We start from the raw sequence: 18259 nt of genomic DNA on the forward strand, positions 1-18259 counted from the left end.
AAAAAATACATGGATTCACAGCACGGTTGTACCAAGAACGTCGCGAGGCCATTCACTTCCTTCGAAGTGTTCAAAGTCGTATGTGTTGGTGTATTGGTACACAGTGACCTGTGTATGTGTTGGTGCCAATATTTGCACACCAACATTGGACACGCTTCCTGGCATGCCTTATCACTTTAACCCGACCTGGTTACGATTTCTGTGCATGCTTTACAACGTGAAATATTTCCTCTGTTTAGCATGCGGTTTGTAAATAGAACGCGAACGTTTCAACTAGATTATTCCGTGGGCGTTGCAATAGCAATATTGGTTTAACTTCAAACGAAGTAGGTCGAAAGTCTTAATTGAAAATACGAAAACACAAATTTTATGGCATTTATTTCTGGGAATTCTGCAACAGGTGAACGGGTAATTTCAGCACCACTTTCGCTCACACTGTTTACTGCCGACAAAGTGTCGAAATATCCTAGCAGTCGTACTAAAAACAGCAGATGACGCTATAATTACGAAACAGTGACGTACCTTCAGCTGTCACCTGTGCAAACAAGGTTAAAATAATCTCTTAGTAACTTAGTTGCATACAATACATATTCTCTTTAAATGCAATGGGTTCTGGGAATGTACTCGTACAGTACTTAAAGCCAGTTAGGTATATCTCAGGTGAGCCAAATAGAACAATATGAATTACGTGTCTTTTTCTGCATTTCTCGGTACAGTTTACCTTTAACATTTCTGTTTTGTTTTGTTTGCAAGATAAGGCGTTATCAGTAACCTATTTTAGCTACTATGTTAGTTGTGAAGGATTTAGAAACATGCTGTAAAATCTGATATAATATTGCATGTATTGCATGATTCGATATTGGTTACTTTGACGAAGGCAACCACAATACAAATACCTATGTACTTTCCTCAAAGCTACTCGTATATTCAAAGTTTCTCTTGATATACAGAACAAAAATACATAAACAAAAATCATCGTTTTTCCGGGAAAACCATCTACAACAAACACACACCAACAACAACACATGAATTCATCAATGTCACTGATAAATAAATTCTGTTTCAGCCGTGATATCGAATCAAGTACCTACCTACTTATAAAAAATTCTCGAGTATTTTTTGAATTCTTAAAATTTTCAAAGGCTAGACAGGAGAAATCCTTTGGCAAAATCACCAGGAAACACAGTTTTCCTGATTAGATTTGCATTAAGAAACGATAGTTCTTCAAGTCAGTCACCTTTATTTACTGGTAACTTGAGCCTCTTGTCTATCGTCTTTCCTTATGTTCTGATGTCAAAGAAACTTGTCAATATCAAGTACTTCTTTGAATCGGTTATTACTATATATCCTTGATAAGTATTTGCGTACATAATACTTAGTTTCATAGTTGTACAAGGAAGTAATTGAACTTCGCCTCTTGTTATGGTTTTTCTGTGTCGGGTAACTATGAGGATGGGGAACTCGTTAATACAAAAAGGATAAAATACTTATTATATATTTATAAAAAAATATTTATTAAAGGATTTTTGCTTAACACAGCAGTTTACATAATAACGAATGATTTAATCATAAACAGAATTTAAATTAAGATTGCAGCTCCAAAGACAAGATGCAAAATAAAAGTTTGAAGAGTTGCTGTCATTGATCGGAAATAGCTTACAAAATCGCACTTTAAAATTAGTTGGTTTCCGAGCCAAACATTCATTCAATTCGATAAGGTGTGGTTTCCTTATATAAACAAACAGGATCAGGTACTTTATTTATAGCAAGGATTAGGAAACTCGACGTTTATATTTACGTAGGTAGTGCTAAGGAATTCTGATAGACTTTCAAAATTCCAATAACTAAATGACGTAAACGCATTAGAACCCTGACTTGCATCAAATCATTAAAAATATACGTTCTCAATATTAATATGACGTCACAGAACTGACTCAATATGCTAATGATTGTGTTATAAAACAGAAGACTGCACATTATAGATACAGAGAACGGTTTCAATGACTACGTCGAATTGGCTAATGATGCAGAACTTTTTGGAATACAAATCTTAGATAGAGATATGAAGCTATTGGCATTGGTATTTCTGGCAAACATTTGCCACATGGGTTGTCTTAAAAAGCTAAAGAAGATAATTGAAAAGATATGATTCGCATGTAGGTATAATGCACACAATCTTTTTGCAATCGAAACATGTGCCGTTCTTTTATTTGGTTATTCACTAACTGGACACAAGAGTCTAGACACACCTGTGTCCAGTTGCTGAAACTCAAAATAAGCTCGTAATAATAAGTAGTACTAATTTTGAGATTCAACAACTGGAATCACTTGTGTCCAGTTAGTGAATAACCTTTTATTTAATGAGACCAACATCCTGAACGGTGAAACTGAGATATGCGTAGGCGCCACTCGCAGTCTAAGTATGTACCCAATATAAATAAGTATAGACAGCAGTGTACAGGTTATGAGCCTCGTAACCCGTTTCTTTCGATGCTTTTACAATTCGTGCAGGACCACATGAATTCTATACCTACCACTTTTTTTTTCTCTTTCTCAGTAACTTTAACAGCTTTTTGGTGAAAATGTACAAAAGAATAGATAAACAAATGCTTGTTCTAATGAACTATTAGGTACGTACTCGTATGCTAGCTTTAACGCCTGAATTACTATATCGAATTTAGTACTTTAGACATGATATTCGCACATTGCAATTGAAATCTTTATTTATATACCTGAGTTAGTTTCAATGGCAACAATTTGTATGCGTTATGAAAGGACCGCTTTCTCAATTCATTATTTGTATGTACTGAGCACATTATGTTTCAACACGTCTGAGTATATAAATGTTACTTTCACGACTCGTTAAATGTTCGTTATTTATATTTTGATTCGTATTAAATTTGATTTTATTAATACTCTTTCAATTGTTATTTGCTCATTACAAGCTTTATATATGTTTTAATTGTCAGTATCTTTTGTATTATTTTCTATATATACTATATATTGTTATCTCCTAGAATTATTCATCTGTTGTCTCCAGAGTGTTTCGCAATTTGTTGTTTGATGATGAGTCGTGTTTTTTTTTTCAATAGTTATAGCATACCGTGAAAATAAAAACAGTTCAGCCAAGTAATATGAAAAGTTGAAAGAAATAAGTAACGCTATTGAATAAAAAAGCAAATATGAGTCATAAACTATATTTTCTGAAAACACGCTATTAAAATGAAATCACTATTAATGACCAGGAAATTATGAGTAAATTTACAGAAACTACCGCTTACTGAAATACGACATAGTACGTAGATATGTTTGGCTGAAGAAACATATTTTTTGTCAGGAAGCGTCATTATTTCTTATTCATTCGAATGAATCACTCTCTTCGTTCTAACTGCTATTAGGTACTAGGTATGTATTTACGTGGTTTATTGAACACTAGAACAGCGGTTCCCGAATTCTTTTGGCTTCGGAACCCTTTTCGTTTCACCATTTTTCGGCGGAACCTTAGCTTAAGTAAGAAGTAAACTAAAGACGTAAAGACACTTAGGTACGGCTTGTAGCGTGTGGTAGCGCACCAAATGGTTACATGGTTAGAGACATATTCAGTATACTCAGGCATAGCATGGCTATCTGCCACACGGGCCAGAAAACAATTTAGCCGCCCTTGACTTTGTGCATTATGCGAATAGTTTTCAGTTTGAAGACTGACAAAGTAAACGCAAAAAAAAAATAGATTAGGTTTGTACAGGTGTGAGGCGAGCGAGTGCGATTTTTTTTAACTAAAAGAAGAAGTTCTAAACACCCGCTGGCATTGAAAGGCATTCAGTGGCAGCCGATATCGCGAGCGAAGCGAGCGCGAATTTTTTTTAGTTTAAGTACCTACACAAAATAAACAAACCCACTGTAAACTAATAAGGTCTCAAAAAGTACAATATCCACACAAAAAAGCAAATGCAAATGAATAAGAAGCGCTATTGCTTTTTCTGAACCAGAGGAATAAAAAATAAACATCAAAGGAAACCTCAACGGAAGAGCGCGAAATTTTTTCGGTGTTGGATACTTGAGCAATTAAACGAACATAAAAGCATCACATGTAACATGGAGTCGCGAGGGAAGCGAGCGCGAAATTTTCGGATTCGCGGAGGTGCAAAAATTCGAAATAATGTCACTTTTTGATTCATGGTAAAAATAGCCACTGGAAATACTCATATGCCGTGTCGAATGTATGAAAACATATAATCCTGGCGATGAAATAAGCCCAAAAAATGCGGTGATTTTTGGCCGACTCGCTACCTATTTTTGCCGATTGCCGAAGACCTGGAGTTATTAAGTTAATCTACAATTTGTAAAAAACGGAATTAAATTATCTGCTGCCGTGGACTTCCCCCGCCACTTGACGCGTACTTACACTCCCGAGTGGTACCCACCTACATGATGCCTAAATGGAATTTTGGAATGCAATATTTAAAACAATTTAATTGAAAATGAATTATAATTAATATTGTCAAAAGTGAAACGATTTACCATATGGAAATCTTGAATTTTCCACGGAACCCCTGAGGGCCTGTCACGGAACCTCAGGGTTCCGCGGAACCCCATTTGGGAACCGCTGCACTAGAACATAGGAATATACAAGGATAATTCTATTTTTTACCCTACGTAGAGACTTCAGGATATTGAAATGTATTTTACCGTCTTCAAAAGGAAAATGGAAAACTTTGGCTAGGTATAGGTAATCACAACGCTTGGTAAAGAAGGATAACGGTTAGAACTAGATCAGTGTGTTAATTAGCCCTATTTGGAGCCGGTTCACATAACTTCTAATTGCTTATTACTGACTTAACGATACTTGATAAGTTATAGTGAAGGAACATCCTAATGTTATTGGAAAAACTGACTCTTGTCCAAAGTTCTCATCTTGAAATGTATGTAGGTATGTTAATACGCGAGTATCTCACGTTTGGCTGAGCCGATTTTGATGCAATTTTTAGCTTAGTATTTGTCAGACTTAGGAAAAGGTTTGAGGTAAATTATTGAAGTTTAGTTTGTTTATTTGTAAAAAGCTTTAAAAGTCAGTTTTAAAAATAGAAAACAGGAGTTTAGTTACTGTTTATTATATTTACATATAGTTTATTTACTGTTTACTATGGTAGCGTTTGACCTTCTCGACTTTATGCCGGTTTTAATAGGTATCCCGTTCCGCAGCCCGCCGAAAAAAAGATACCTATGTCCCCCCTAGTCTTTTTATTTAGATTTTATATAAGTATTTTGTATGTATTATTTATTATATAATGTGTATGTATTATGTAGTTGATGTGTTTGTTTGCGTTGTTCTTATCCTTCTTCTTCCTCTTCTAGGCTGTGATGATGACGAATGTTCGGTGTTAGATGGTGGCTGTGTGTTCTGTTCCTGGATGGCTGGTCCCGCTTGCGTGCTTGGTGATGGATGCGTGTTTTGTGTGTCTGGTGTTTGTGTGTCAGTGTGTGAGTGTTGTTCTTCTGCTGTTCGTACGAATACTGTGTCTCCTAATACTTTGCTGAGTATGATAGATGAATGTATGGCTGCTTGTTTTTGGAGTATGTGAATGTTAATTGATGCGTCCAATTGGTCTATGTATTTTTTTATGCTTTTTGCAACGATGCCCGTTACGCCTACTACTATCGGAATGACAGCCGTTTGTGTATTCCACAGCCGGCTGATTTCAGTTTTCAGAAGATGGTATTTGCTTAATTTTTCTATTTCTTTGGGTCCTATGTTGTAATCTGACGGTACGGTGATATCTATTAAATATGTTTTGTTACTAGTTTTATCCGTGTATATAAGGTCTGGTCTATTGTGTGTAACAGTGACATCGGTTTGGACGGGCATTTCCCACATGATTTTGGCTGTTTCGTTTTCTCTTACTTGTGGTTGCACTAGTGTTTCCTTCCACCAGAGGTTGGCAACTTCTATTTTATGTTTTTTAGCAAGACACCAGTAGACGTATTGGACAAGATTATTATGTCGTCGGACATAGTAGGTCCCCGCTAATTTTTCGCAACCAGATATAATATGCTGCGTAGTTTCGTCTTTAGTGACGCAGAGGCGGCATTTTCCGTCTACTGGTTCTTTCAATATATCGCGCTGATGTTGTTTGGTCATAACGGCTTGATCTTGTATTGCAAAAATGGATGACTCTATAGTTGGTGGAATTTGTTGTTTTTTAATCCATTTAAACGAAAGTTCTCTGTCTATATTAGCTTGATCTAGTACTTTTTTGGGAAACTGTCCGTGTAATTGCTTACTTCGCCATACTGTATTTTGTTGTTTAATTATTGCTTCTTTGATTTCTTTGTCTGTGTGTTGGTTTCCTTGTGTTAAGTGTAGCTGTGTTTCTATTTCCTCTGCTTCTTTTATTATTGAGTATTTAACCCTATTTTTATCGTGTTTCGTTATTGTTTCAATGAGATGGTCCCTATTTGTATTGAGGTATTGTTTATATTTAAGTATTTGTGTTTTGTACATATATTCTACATTTAAAAGTCCTCTCCCTCCTTGTGCTATTGGTAAGTAAAGCCTCTGTACTGTTTACTATATATTAAATAATGTTAATATATTGTGTTATTCTATACATCGTGATCAATGTAAGTACTTCAACATTTCTATGGTTTGTTTATGTTAGTATTTATCGATGAATCATTACTAGGAAAATATTGTGGCGCCTTCAATTATAAATCTTGCGTACATTTATTAATGATCAGGAATATAATGTTACATTTACTTATCAACTACATATTATAATTTTACTTTGTTACACGTTAAGAATTGCTATACCTGCATATTACCATGGGTTCTTATACAAAATTTATTGTTATTGTAACCAACATTGTACATTAAGTATTGCTAGGTTAGTATATTAGGTCTGAATGCACTGTCTGACTGTAGCTAAGTACGTCGTTTCGGAATTCATAAAAACAGGCCCCATAGTGCTACTTCGCAAAACTGTGACAGCTGTTTATTGTAAATAAAGATGACTCGTAATTGGTAATATACCTACGTACATGTTTATCAACATCAATAAACTAAGAACTCGCTTTGATCAATGCGTTTTACTAGACAATTAATGTGCTGAAAAACACAGTAACATCTACAAATTCAGCATTCATTTTTATAATCAGTAATATTGTCGACATTTATGCAGTTTCGGCATTATAAATAAATAAATCAAAGCTATTTAATTATGAGTAGATAATTAAAATTAATGTAATTAAAATTAATGATGAACTTAATCAGATTGTGAACATAATTTAAATAACACAAACATACATTTATCACTAATTAATTCAATATACAAGCTATCAATCTGTCATGATCATTAGCAGTGTTGTTAGATTTGCACAGAACACTATCATGACAACACCATAGAGAAAAAAAATACAAAATTCACCTTATAATTGAAAAGATAGGTAAAATGGAAGACGACCGTGGTGTTTTACCGACTTTAATTGTAAAAAAGTTTCTATCTGAAAAAGTGTCCGTACCTAAATACTTTTTTATTAAACAGGAGATTCCTAACTCAATATACCTATAAGGATCCAATTCAGATACCTCCACGATTTCAAGCGGGTTATTTTGTCATGAGCTTATGTTAACTCTCAAGTTCTTATGCAATGTCTCATAGCAGTAACAGAATAGTTTAACTCTAGAATGATTAAGTATAACAAAAAGTGGGAGATGACGTGTATATACTGGAAATAACTGTTAGTAATAATTATAATATTGTGTAACTGGTGCGTCATGAGTCATGCTGGTGAATTCGTTCCGCGTGAACTGACAAATGGTACTAAAAGGTACCTAGTGTCAGTAATACCGTATACAGTAAAACATAATTGTTCCGTTATGTTTCAAATAAATATAGGTACTTGTTCCGATATAATCTCGGGCTTTTCCTGAGTTTTTTCAGTAGGTAAGAATTGTACCATTATATCAGTTAAAAGAAATACTAATAAAATCAATTCTACGAAATCATAAAGGTATCTAAGATTCTTAATTGAATTTAAGTGAATCGTTGCGGTTGCTAGAAAAAAGTATCATTAAATAGATAAAAGTAATTATTTTAATTAAATTATTAATAAAAAAGTATATTATATCTAATAAGTGATAATGACTTGACCGCATGAATTGAGGTTCTCACTTTATATAAAAACTTAGAAGTAATCAATTAGACTGAGTACCCAGTCAAAATAATACGTTACCTTTAGTTTTTTGGGACTCAACGAACTTCTACCTACATATACCTGCCTAGTTATCAGAATAACCATGAGTCAGATAGCGGTTAGACGAGACGTTGACCTTATGAAATTCATTGGATTTTGGCTCCAATGAGCCTTAAATATATTTTTAGACTTACCTGGAAAAGGTTCCGCGTAAGAGGAAAAAATTTGGAAAGATGAAACTGACGTTAAAGAAACTATTCTTACCAAGATTATTTACGAGTTTACAACCCAAATCGAACCTTTTATTATTAATTAATGAAAAAGATAAGACGTCATTAATCATTACACCTCAGTTATTTTTATAGATGGGGTAAACCACCTTCTTCAAACGACTTTTAAAAACTGGAGGGTTTAGATACACTGAAACAACAAAATTTTGCGAACAAAAAACGCTATCAGTCGAATGGTCGGAAATTGATGTTTCCTACTCAACGATCAACCCTGTCATCATTACATTGTATGTTAATGGTATTGCACAAACTTTATATAGGTATAATAATAGCGCAGTATTGTTTTTAATTGCTCACTCATGTCATCAGCATAGCTGACATAATTCTAGTACATAATCGCCAATCGGTACAATATGCGGAGTATGTACCATCCGTTCATCGTTTAGTGACTCAAATCTGGAGAATTAGTGACTGTCCCAAAATATTTCTAAGAAACTAGTTCACGTTTTAAAGAGATTTGTGAACTTCGGACGTAGCCACGTGATCGTGGGTCATACCCAACGTACTTTGCATTGGCATCGCTTGGAGTACTGCCATTCAAGAAAAACTATGCAACAATTACTAGTTGCTCCAAATATGAGTTAGGTTTGTTCAGAATTTGGTAGCAATGCCATCTATCAGGGAGTAGCAGAATCTTCAGAATCTGTAGTCGTTTGCCCAACGTAAAACGATAGTGGGTTTAGAACGGCTATTTCCGACTGACGTGTTACCAGCCGAACCGACTTGGCAGCGGTTCCCGGCTCTATTTCATTGAGAACGAAGTTCAAATATTCTCTAATGTCAGATCTTTGCCGGCGGCTAAAATTGTTGCTAGTCAGATGCTTTAGACGATGCGTCTACTGGAAATTTCCTAGGTGTGGAAAATTGAGAAAAACCCGAAAAAAGAAACAAACATTTGTATTTTCCTTGCCTCAGAATGATGTCGCATTGCACTGACTAATAATACAAACATCTAGAAATAGAAAGCAGGAAATAAAACGTGCAGTACAAATAAAACTCCAGTCTTTATTTAACAGCTGACTAAGCTTCGTATGTTTAAATTTCTAGAGCCTATTCGATGTCTCGTGTCGAAACACGAGACATTACATTATAATGGAAATAACTTAGAAATGTTTATGTGTAAACTAAACTGTGGATAATCGGATAAACTTCCCTAGCAACCAATTTATGACATAAACATGGAACACGGAAATGCTATATATATAGGTATAATGGAGATTAATAATTTTCAAGATCACTTCTCAGAAACCTAGTAACTGTTCTATATTTTACCTCAATGAATACATTTCAAAGCTTACTAGGTATAAATCTGCATTTAAGGTCTTATCGTTCACTATGGCATATTTTACATAATAAAATGCCGACACAATAAAATTTCAATGTGTGGGTGTCCGTTGTACTACGTTGACGTCATCAGACACTACGTATTTGCCCGGCCCATACGCGCAACATCTCTACGTAGGAAATCTTCGTGAAATTGGTTATAAAATGGCAAAATACATAAGCTGTTTGTGGGGGAAAACACATATTGTCATGAACTTTGCTCCTAAACGTTTTGGCACAGGTATTCTGATGACGTGAATAATAATAAGCGAATCCAAGCGCCAGTTCCAATTAGCTGATGTTACACAGGATATTCTAGTAAAATACGCTCCAATTCGCGGAATAATTAATTTGTTGTCGTAAACAGACTTCTTAGTCAAGTTAGAGTTGTTTGTATTTGCGACATCAAATGTCAGGGCAGTACTTATTAGTGTCATGCACTTCACTTGACATGTAAACAGTACAACTATTATCTACTTTGTAACGATAGCATTTCGGTTAATGAGGAATTTACCAATTTCATTTTTTCCTATTAATACAAAAACAATAATAACTTGCTAATTAATTTAAAATGTTATCGACCTCCCTTTTATTTAAACAGATATGCTAATCTTAGCGGGTGTGTTTTGTTTCATAATGATTTGCAATTAACGGGAAGGCAAAACGTAAATAAACGCACGGTATCCTTCAATATTTGGCTTAAAAATAACTCGCGAACTGAAGAGTGCTAAGGCCATTTTCAGTTTCAGTGTCATTACATTAAAATACTTACAATAAACGGCACCTGTCTTTGCAAATGCGCAGGCGTTGACCGTCTGCTTCTGGTACGAACTTCAGAAATCGTACTGAGGTCGAATCTCTCTTCACACATTATTGCAGACTTTAATATGCCATTTGCAATTAAAGACAATTCCGCCTGTCAAAATTATTTTACAATGATTTACAAATGTTACTTATTATGCATAATGTGACAGTTTATCTCGTTCGCAGTTGAAATTGGAACACGAATAGGATAACCATAAATATGAAAATGGAATGGGCAATATTTTGCAATAATCTAAATACTGGCCACTTAGATATCTTGCCAATGCGATTGCTATCTGGCTTGGCGTGGTTCTTGAAACAACTAGTAATTATTCATCGGCTAACAAAAATAAATAGAAGAAAATGCGTCGGTAAAATGGTTATTTTCGCTTCTTCATGGAAGATGCACTAATTTACTACAAAATCATTGATGAGTGATGGGTCCTTTGGCATTTGTAACGTACCTATGGAATTGTAGGAAAGTTGCCAGCCATAGGGTCACGCAGTTTGTTCACTTCCGCCATGTGAATACCTCTGCACATTCTGTAGTAGATAGTAATAGTCTATTCTTAACGGTGATTTAAATAAAACAGAAGTAGGTACCTAGTATCAACTTGTAACTGGATATCGTTTAGCGCGAACATTTTAATAAATTACTTGCTTTGGTTTGCTTGCCAAATAACTATCGCTAGGAAAGATATTAGTATCGTTATAAATATGACGATCGAAATAGTTAACTTTAAAATTATAATGAGTTGACACCTCGCTTTGAATATTCTATGATATTGATATCCCACAAGCTATAATACGCCCACGTCGACATAGGTAGGACACACTTTGTATGTTTCCACTGAAGCTTAACTTATACACTATACCTTTTATTTTTGTGGAAAATCATCTAATGACTCTTCCCGCTGTGGGTGCAGCATGAGGTAGTGTCAGACTCTTACCGACTAAAACCCACCATGTTCCTTCTTAAATTCTTTATGTACTAGGAGCGCAATAATTCTTTCAAACGATCCCCGTCCGACCATACTATATAGCTGCTATCGATTTTGAATCGAAGTTGAATTGAACGGGGCCAAGTAATAGCAAATATTGGAACATTGGGTAGGTATACTAATTCGCAGTGTTTAACCCTTTGGAATATTGAAAGGTACCTAACTGTTTTACAATGATACCGACTTATAATTAGTCACAATTATCTGCCCTGATTGTTTATAACTATAGTACTGGAAGGTGAAGTGTTGGCCTTATATTGATATGAACATAAATAAACATTTGCTTTATGACCCAGTGACTATACTCAACAATTCTCAAGTTCGCTGCTAAAAGCTAGTCAAGTATATGAAAGGTTGTATTGCAGAATTGCAGAAAGTCTTGAATTTGGGATTAAGGAAGAAATATCCAATAAAAACTTTTCCTTCCTTTGTACGGAAGAAAAAGATAGAATCTATGATTAATAAAGCTATTTAAGGAAAATATGAATAATATATATGTATCTTCTACTGAAAATGATGATGACGTAAAGTTTCAACCATTCAAACACTGTTAAAACTACAAAGAAGCTCAAACGTGCGATAGGGTCAATTCTTTAGCACCCTTTAAGGTCATACTAAATCAATATGTCGAATGGCACCATTAAAATACCTAAGGATAACGCAGTGTGATAAATGACAATATTAAATCCACGAAGGCCAGACACAGGTCACGTTTTAATCGTTGTCCTGTTATCGAAGAGAGCTGACTTAAGAACAATGTAGTTTAACACAGCTGCACTCAAATTGACATCGGTGACGTCTTGTATGACAAAAACGAAATTTGATTCTCTATATTAATTTCCCAACGTGGTTCTTCATTTAACCGCAGCACGTGTAAGTATCACGTGCTTTGGAATACGCACGTTTTCAGTGTCTGTTACTGTAGACTCTTTAATGAGGTCACGAAAACATTTTTGACAATAATCAAAACTGATTGCATGGTTGTAAGTGTACACAACAACAATGGCTTAATAATTGAGGTGGACTTCTGAGAAACGGCATAATTCATTCATACCGAAGCTAACTTAGTGTGCATTGGTCTGACATAAATGCCGTGACCCAGGATTTGGAATATATTCGGAATGCTTTCTTTAAATGAACTTTCAACAGTCGGTTGGACCCACACGGAGACTTATGTAGCGCATTCTTTGCAGGAAACAAATGACTCTCTGCCAATTTTTAACGGTAGAATTCAAATTTTAAAATTTGAATGTTCGGTCATCTTTTGTCTGACCGGTCCAGACGTTATTGTCATCTCCAGATTTAGCACCACGCATCGCAAGGACGATATTACGGCATTCGTGTCGTAAATGATTGACGTCACAATAATAAGTAGATACTGCAGTTTTATGTCTGGATTGAATAAATTAATGAGTTTACAGTAATCTCGGATAAATCACAAAACCAATGCGATCTTGATGAATCATCCTACGCCATCTAACATTTGAGTGCGTCCTTACTGATTTATTTATCCTTAGCTCATAGAACAAAGTTAAAATTACTCATAGATTAAACATAATTTCTTATAGTTGAGAAACTTTTTTTTGGAAAATCAGATCATTACAACATTAGCGATTTCTTGTGATGTAAAACTTATTTACCTAGTGACAAGAAGTATATGCATACATACCTAATTCCTCCATCGACTTTTAAGCGCTCAATAGGAAATCTATTCGTGGCCAGACCACCATCGTCGCGGTAATAAATGACATCACGATCATTCATGACTCCGCTTCAGTGATTCCATGGAGCCCTTTCGGTGCGTGGCAATGGATGCTAATTTTACGTTCTAATTGACGCCTCCGTATCGTATTTAGTACGCAAATAGTAACCTCGATTTGCGGGGTTCACGGAATGTTTCTAAATTCCAAGATCCGTTAGGTATGCACCAATAAGAATTGTGTCGTGCATAACATAAAATGAAGACACATTTCTTTTAAACATTAGAGCCGTTTAACTGCTTTTAAATGAGCCGGCGCATAAAGTTTGCAGCTTTAATGTTATTGAAGCAGTCGACGGATCCATAAACACGTCCATTACCACATGACTCTAATGAAAATACGCACGAGATAATGCCTACTAAACGGTCCCTGATCAAACATAATGCAAAAAAACTTTCAGCAGCTTTCAAAACAATGATTCATCATAATATATTAAATCTTGCTCAAGTTTGATGATCAACAAAGCGACGGACATGCATGCCGTCGAAGTCAAAAAAGTCGTCAATCAACATCCATAGTAAATAAAGTTTCAATAGTGGAAAAGTGGAGTCCAAATATTTATCTGAACATCATTCGTAAATCTTAATAGCACTCCACCCAAAACGTGATCCATAAAGTACACGTGCAGATGGAACCAAGGAGATTTTTTGTTCAAAAAATAGGCAAGGCGACGTCGCGACGCGCCACGGCGCCACTGGCAGCGTTGGCACGGGACGCCTGTATAGTGTTTGTTTGTGAACATCTTCGCATCTGTTTCATTAAACATCCGTGCGTTTCAGTATTGGACCAATTCTCATCGCAATCGGTGCGAGTGAAAAGTTCTTTCCACGTACTAACAGACACGCAATTTTCCTTTAGACGCCATTTTGTGTTTTCTCCTTTTTGTTTTGGTACGAAATAATGTTGACGATGTTGCGGAAAATCGTGGTTTTGTTGTTTGATATCAAAGAAGTGTTTAGTGAATCCCTCATCAACGTTCTCTTGAAAGATAGAGTGGAGAAAATCGTTTAACTCTGTGAAGTAAATCGAGTAGTAACATTTGTACAAATAAAGTATTCGACTGTGTGATAATAATTTAAGGTTAATACAACAGTTCAGGTGCGCTGGTCTCGCGTTTGAATTTGATAACGATAGTTTTACTAGTGGGTTTATAAAGAGTGTTTGAGGTAAAAGTTAAGATTTTGCTTCAGTATTAATTTTAAAAAGCCAAAAGTGTATTCCAATCAGTCTAGAATGTCAGGATTAAAGAGATGTATAAGTCAAGTGTCAATGTTAATGACTGGAAAGCCGATAAACTCATCGGAATCAGCATGGAGCGAAGAATTACAGAAGTAAGTCCATATTGTTACTGGATGTAGTAATTCTACGTCATAATGGTTAAGCAAAGAATGGGAGACTACGTAGTAAGGTGTCAAGATTTTTGGCAGCAAGTGTAACGCTAATTCATTGCTCCCGCAAGTTTCTTAGAATCCCTTGGCGACGAATTAATTACGTTACTGCTGGTTTCTAAAACACCCTACATTATGTTTACAAAACATTTATTTCCTTCAATATTAATCCTTTTTAAAGAAAATGTAAAGAAAAAATATTATTGCTTATTAATCCTTAATTAGAACATGATTATTGTTTAATTACTTGGTGTTCAGAATGTCATGAAATTACACTATACTTATCAGAAGCAGTGATGGGGATCAAAAACTCTGTAATCAAAAAAGTCTGCTTCACCAATGTCATTGGTGCATGGTGATTTCATTAAACATGAGTTAGTAAATGCTCTTTAGAAACGTGTTTTCTCGTCTGGATAATTCAATCCAGGCGACCTTCGCATCGCTTGATGTCATTCGTTCGTAAAGTGGGCGTCCACACGACTTCGCATACACTCAGTCACAGCCAATGCTCTGTGATCAAAAAGGTTCAAGTTTTAAATAGTAAAAACCGATCGCTACGTAACGTCTGGCGATAGTTTGTAAAACTACCTAAAAGTTCTAGAAAACAAGACTGAATAAAATTATCTATAAGCCATTTGCAAATTGTTAAATGATTCAAGCCTTAACAGAAACAATGTAACTGAGACTGTATTTTTAACAGATGAACTAAGTGTGTATAAATATGTGTCATTGTTAGCTTTCCATTCAGACACCAAAGTCAACACGCGCCCACAGTCGAAGTGAAACCTAGCTTCTAAGAAATATCTAAATCGAACATAAACTTTATGTTTTCTATCTAATAAATGTTGCAATTAATTACAATTCCGCCACACGATTTTCGTGTCGTGCGGTTTACCTTAATACATTTCTTGTAAACTGTTAATCGGTTGTGAAAATCGAGATATCGCCGTGAATAATTTAATGGTATCGGTGTCAATTAAATAAGCATGTAGTTGATTGGAGACCACCATAAATGGGCCTATTAGACGGTCCATTAATCAATTATAATGTGCAATCGTTATATCATAATTAGCCAGACGCCATATAATTATGCGTTGAGTGTCTCTACTTGATATCTATTGAAATATACCAGGTTTACTTTTAACGTTCAATTTGGTTCATACCAAATAGTTGACGCCTTTTAAAAGTTTATGTGGAACGTATATTTCAATGATTAGTGGCATTTACACGAATAAGGATCTTGTTTTGGGCCTTGATCTCTTTACGTGCATTGCACTCGTGGAAACCAGTTTTCTTTTTATTGGTTGTAGGCACTTTTTCTTTTAAAGGTTATTAAAAATAATAGTAACTTCACTAAAGAGCCACCAGGCATATACACAATTTCATTAAAAATATGTTTATTATTTTTTCATTCTAATTCATAATATTCTTAAGAGTTATCGAAGGGGCTATTTCGTAAGTATGTAGTACTTATGCGTTTATAGGGACACTCCCAGTCATCGACGACGATAATACATTTTCAAGGTGATTTTTAATAACCCATGTAAATGCTACTCTGTCATAATTTGCAAAGCGTTAAGAGATAGCAAACAAAATTAAACTCAAATGACTACAAGGTATTGATTTGTCTAATGCATTATAACGCACTAAACTACCAACCGATGAGAAAATAATATAGAAATTAGCTTCACATTAAAACTTATGATACAGTATACAGTCATCTCACTGAAATAGCAAATCCAGTTACTAGGAAGCGAATGGACGGTAAAAAATGTACATATGATACTTATTTATAAATCTGTCAAGAACCAGACATACAGACCCAGTGAACATACATATTACAAACTTCTATTTGTAAAGAATAAGAAATGTTTTGACATTTTAATGAATTTATATCTCTCAATAGCGTGGTGTAGAAAAACAGTAGGCAGTAAACATTCTTAACTTTTTAATTTTAATATTTAGTTATCATTTTGCCTTAGACGTCATTTATACCCCGAAATTCATTTATCTTTATCACCCTTGGGTTTCATTAGTCATTTGTTTTAATTACAGTTCAATTTTATACTACACACACATCTTTACCGTATTTATTATTGCAAATTGTTTCTCTTGGCCGAAGAATTTTCCCATCGAATAGTTCGAACGTGAAAATAAATCGATCATGAGAATCGGTTTTTCCAATAACTTGCGTCGATATAATTCACATCGTGCAAAAACTGAATCGTTAAACTAAGCATTATAAAGTTCTGATGTATGGCAAGTATCTATCGTTCTAAGAGTAGCACCTATTCTTTGTACCGTATGAATATGTATAATTAATCTTACACGTGAGTACATTATAAAAAATCGTGAGTAGATACTGGATTGTTATTATTATTTATATGTTTTTTATAATAGTGAAGTCGTTACATCCAATTCAGTTATAACAAAAAACTATAGTAATGGACTCGTAAAACAGTGGCTATCATCAAAATTTGTGATTCTAAATCGATTTACAGTAAATTTGTTTTTTAGAACGTACGGTAGTAAGTAATGTCAATATAATTGTAGCATTAAAAAAAATGATCTTTGGGTTGGTTGCCCTTTGTTGTAGAACTAGAGGTACCCATGTAGGGGCTTTTTCAGCCAAGTTAAAAATTATAGGAAAATTCCAATAAATAAACTGTTATTTTGTTTTTTTTTTCTTTTTCGTAATCTAGGTATCAAAACTCAACCTTTTCGATGATAAAAGCCTTCAATTTATTCAAAAAGGCTTTTAAAAGATTAATAAGAGTGCTTACTTCATATAGCATCACTGGCAGTTAGGAGAACCGGTGATAAAATTTATATCGCGTACGTAAGCCCCATAAAAACACTCGTATTTTATTATCTATTTTATCTATTGAAATAAATGGCAGCTTTATGGTGACACCATCGTATCTAGAGTATTAAATGAACTGCAACCACTCAATATCCTAAGTGAAATGGATTGATTCATTTATTTAAACCTAGTTGAGCCTACTCGACATACATATCGGTAGTGAGTTGTCATTTGTTTAATGAATTTTAATTTCAAAATGCGTAGACTGTCAATCAGGTAGTTTTCATTTAATCAAGTAAATGCGTGTTCGATTAATTATTTAAACAAATGTGAATCGTTGCTTTTGAGTTGTCATTATAGGTAAACGTTTGTATGTAGGTATGCCTACTAGCAATTAATTTGTAAGATTTTTTTATAAAAAAAAATTAGAAGTGGTTTATGAAGACAATGGCGGCGCCGCTATAAATATTAATTAAAAGTAGAATGTAGAAGTTATTCACGTTGATTATAAAATTGCAATAGTAGGTAATATGACGTTTTAATTATATCTGCAATTATAAACACAATATTATCCTCCACGCTTCCAGGTACATTAACATTATTGATATTAAGTACGTCTTTCTTGATCATTTTACTGGAAATACCATAGTTTAGATATTATTGTAGAAACATGCTAGTAACATTAGCAATGCACTGC

The 18259-nt window shown here is 34.6% G+C and overlaps 1 protein-coding gene across 4 annotated transcripts in view; it reads left to right on the forward strand.

Moving 5' to 3' along the window:
* Positions 1-18259, forward strand: part of LOC124633133 (G protein-activated inward rectifier potassium channel 3-like) — a 48644-nt gene that overhangs the window by 20772 nt on the left and 9613 nt on the right. The window contains exon 1 of one of the 4 annotated variants that reach the window (XM_047168244.1): positions 14132-14702. The exons of 2 other annotated variants lie outside the window; for them this stretch is intronic. In XM_047168244.1, coding sequence (XP_047024200.1) covers positions 14605-14702 — 98 coding nt within the window. In that variant the 5' untranslated portion in view covers positions 14132-14604. Of the gene's footprint in view, positions 1-14131; positions 14703-18259 lie in introns of those variants that run through there. One more of the 4 variants, XM_047168243.1, reaches the window with a different exon arrangement.

This window comes from Helicoverpa zea, chromosome 9 (assembly GCF_022581195.2).
Source record: "Helicoverpa zea isolate HzStark_Cry1AcR chromosome 9, ilHelZeax1.1, whole genome shotgun sequence".
NCBI classification, from domain to species: Eukaryota; Metazoa; Arthropoda; class Insecta; order Lepidoptera; family Noctuidae; genus Helicoverpa; species Helicoverpa zea.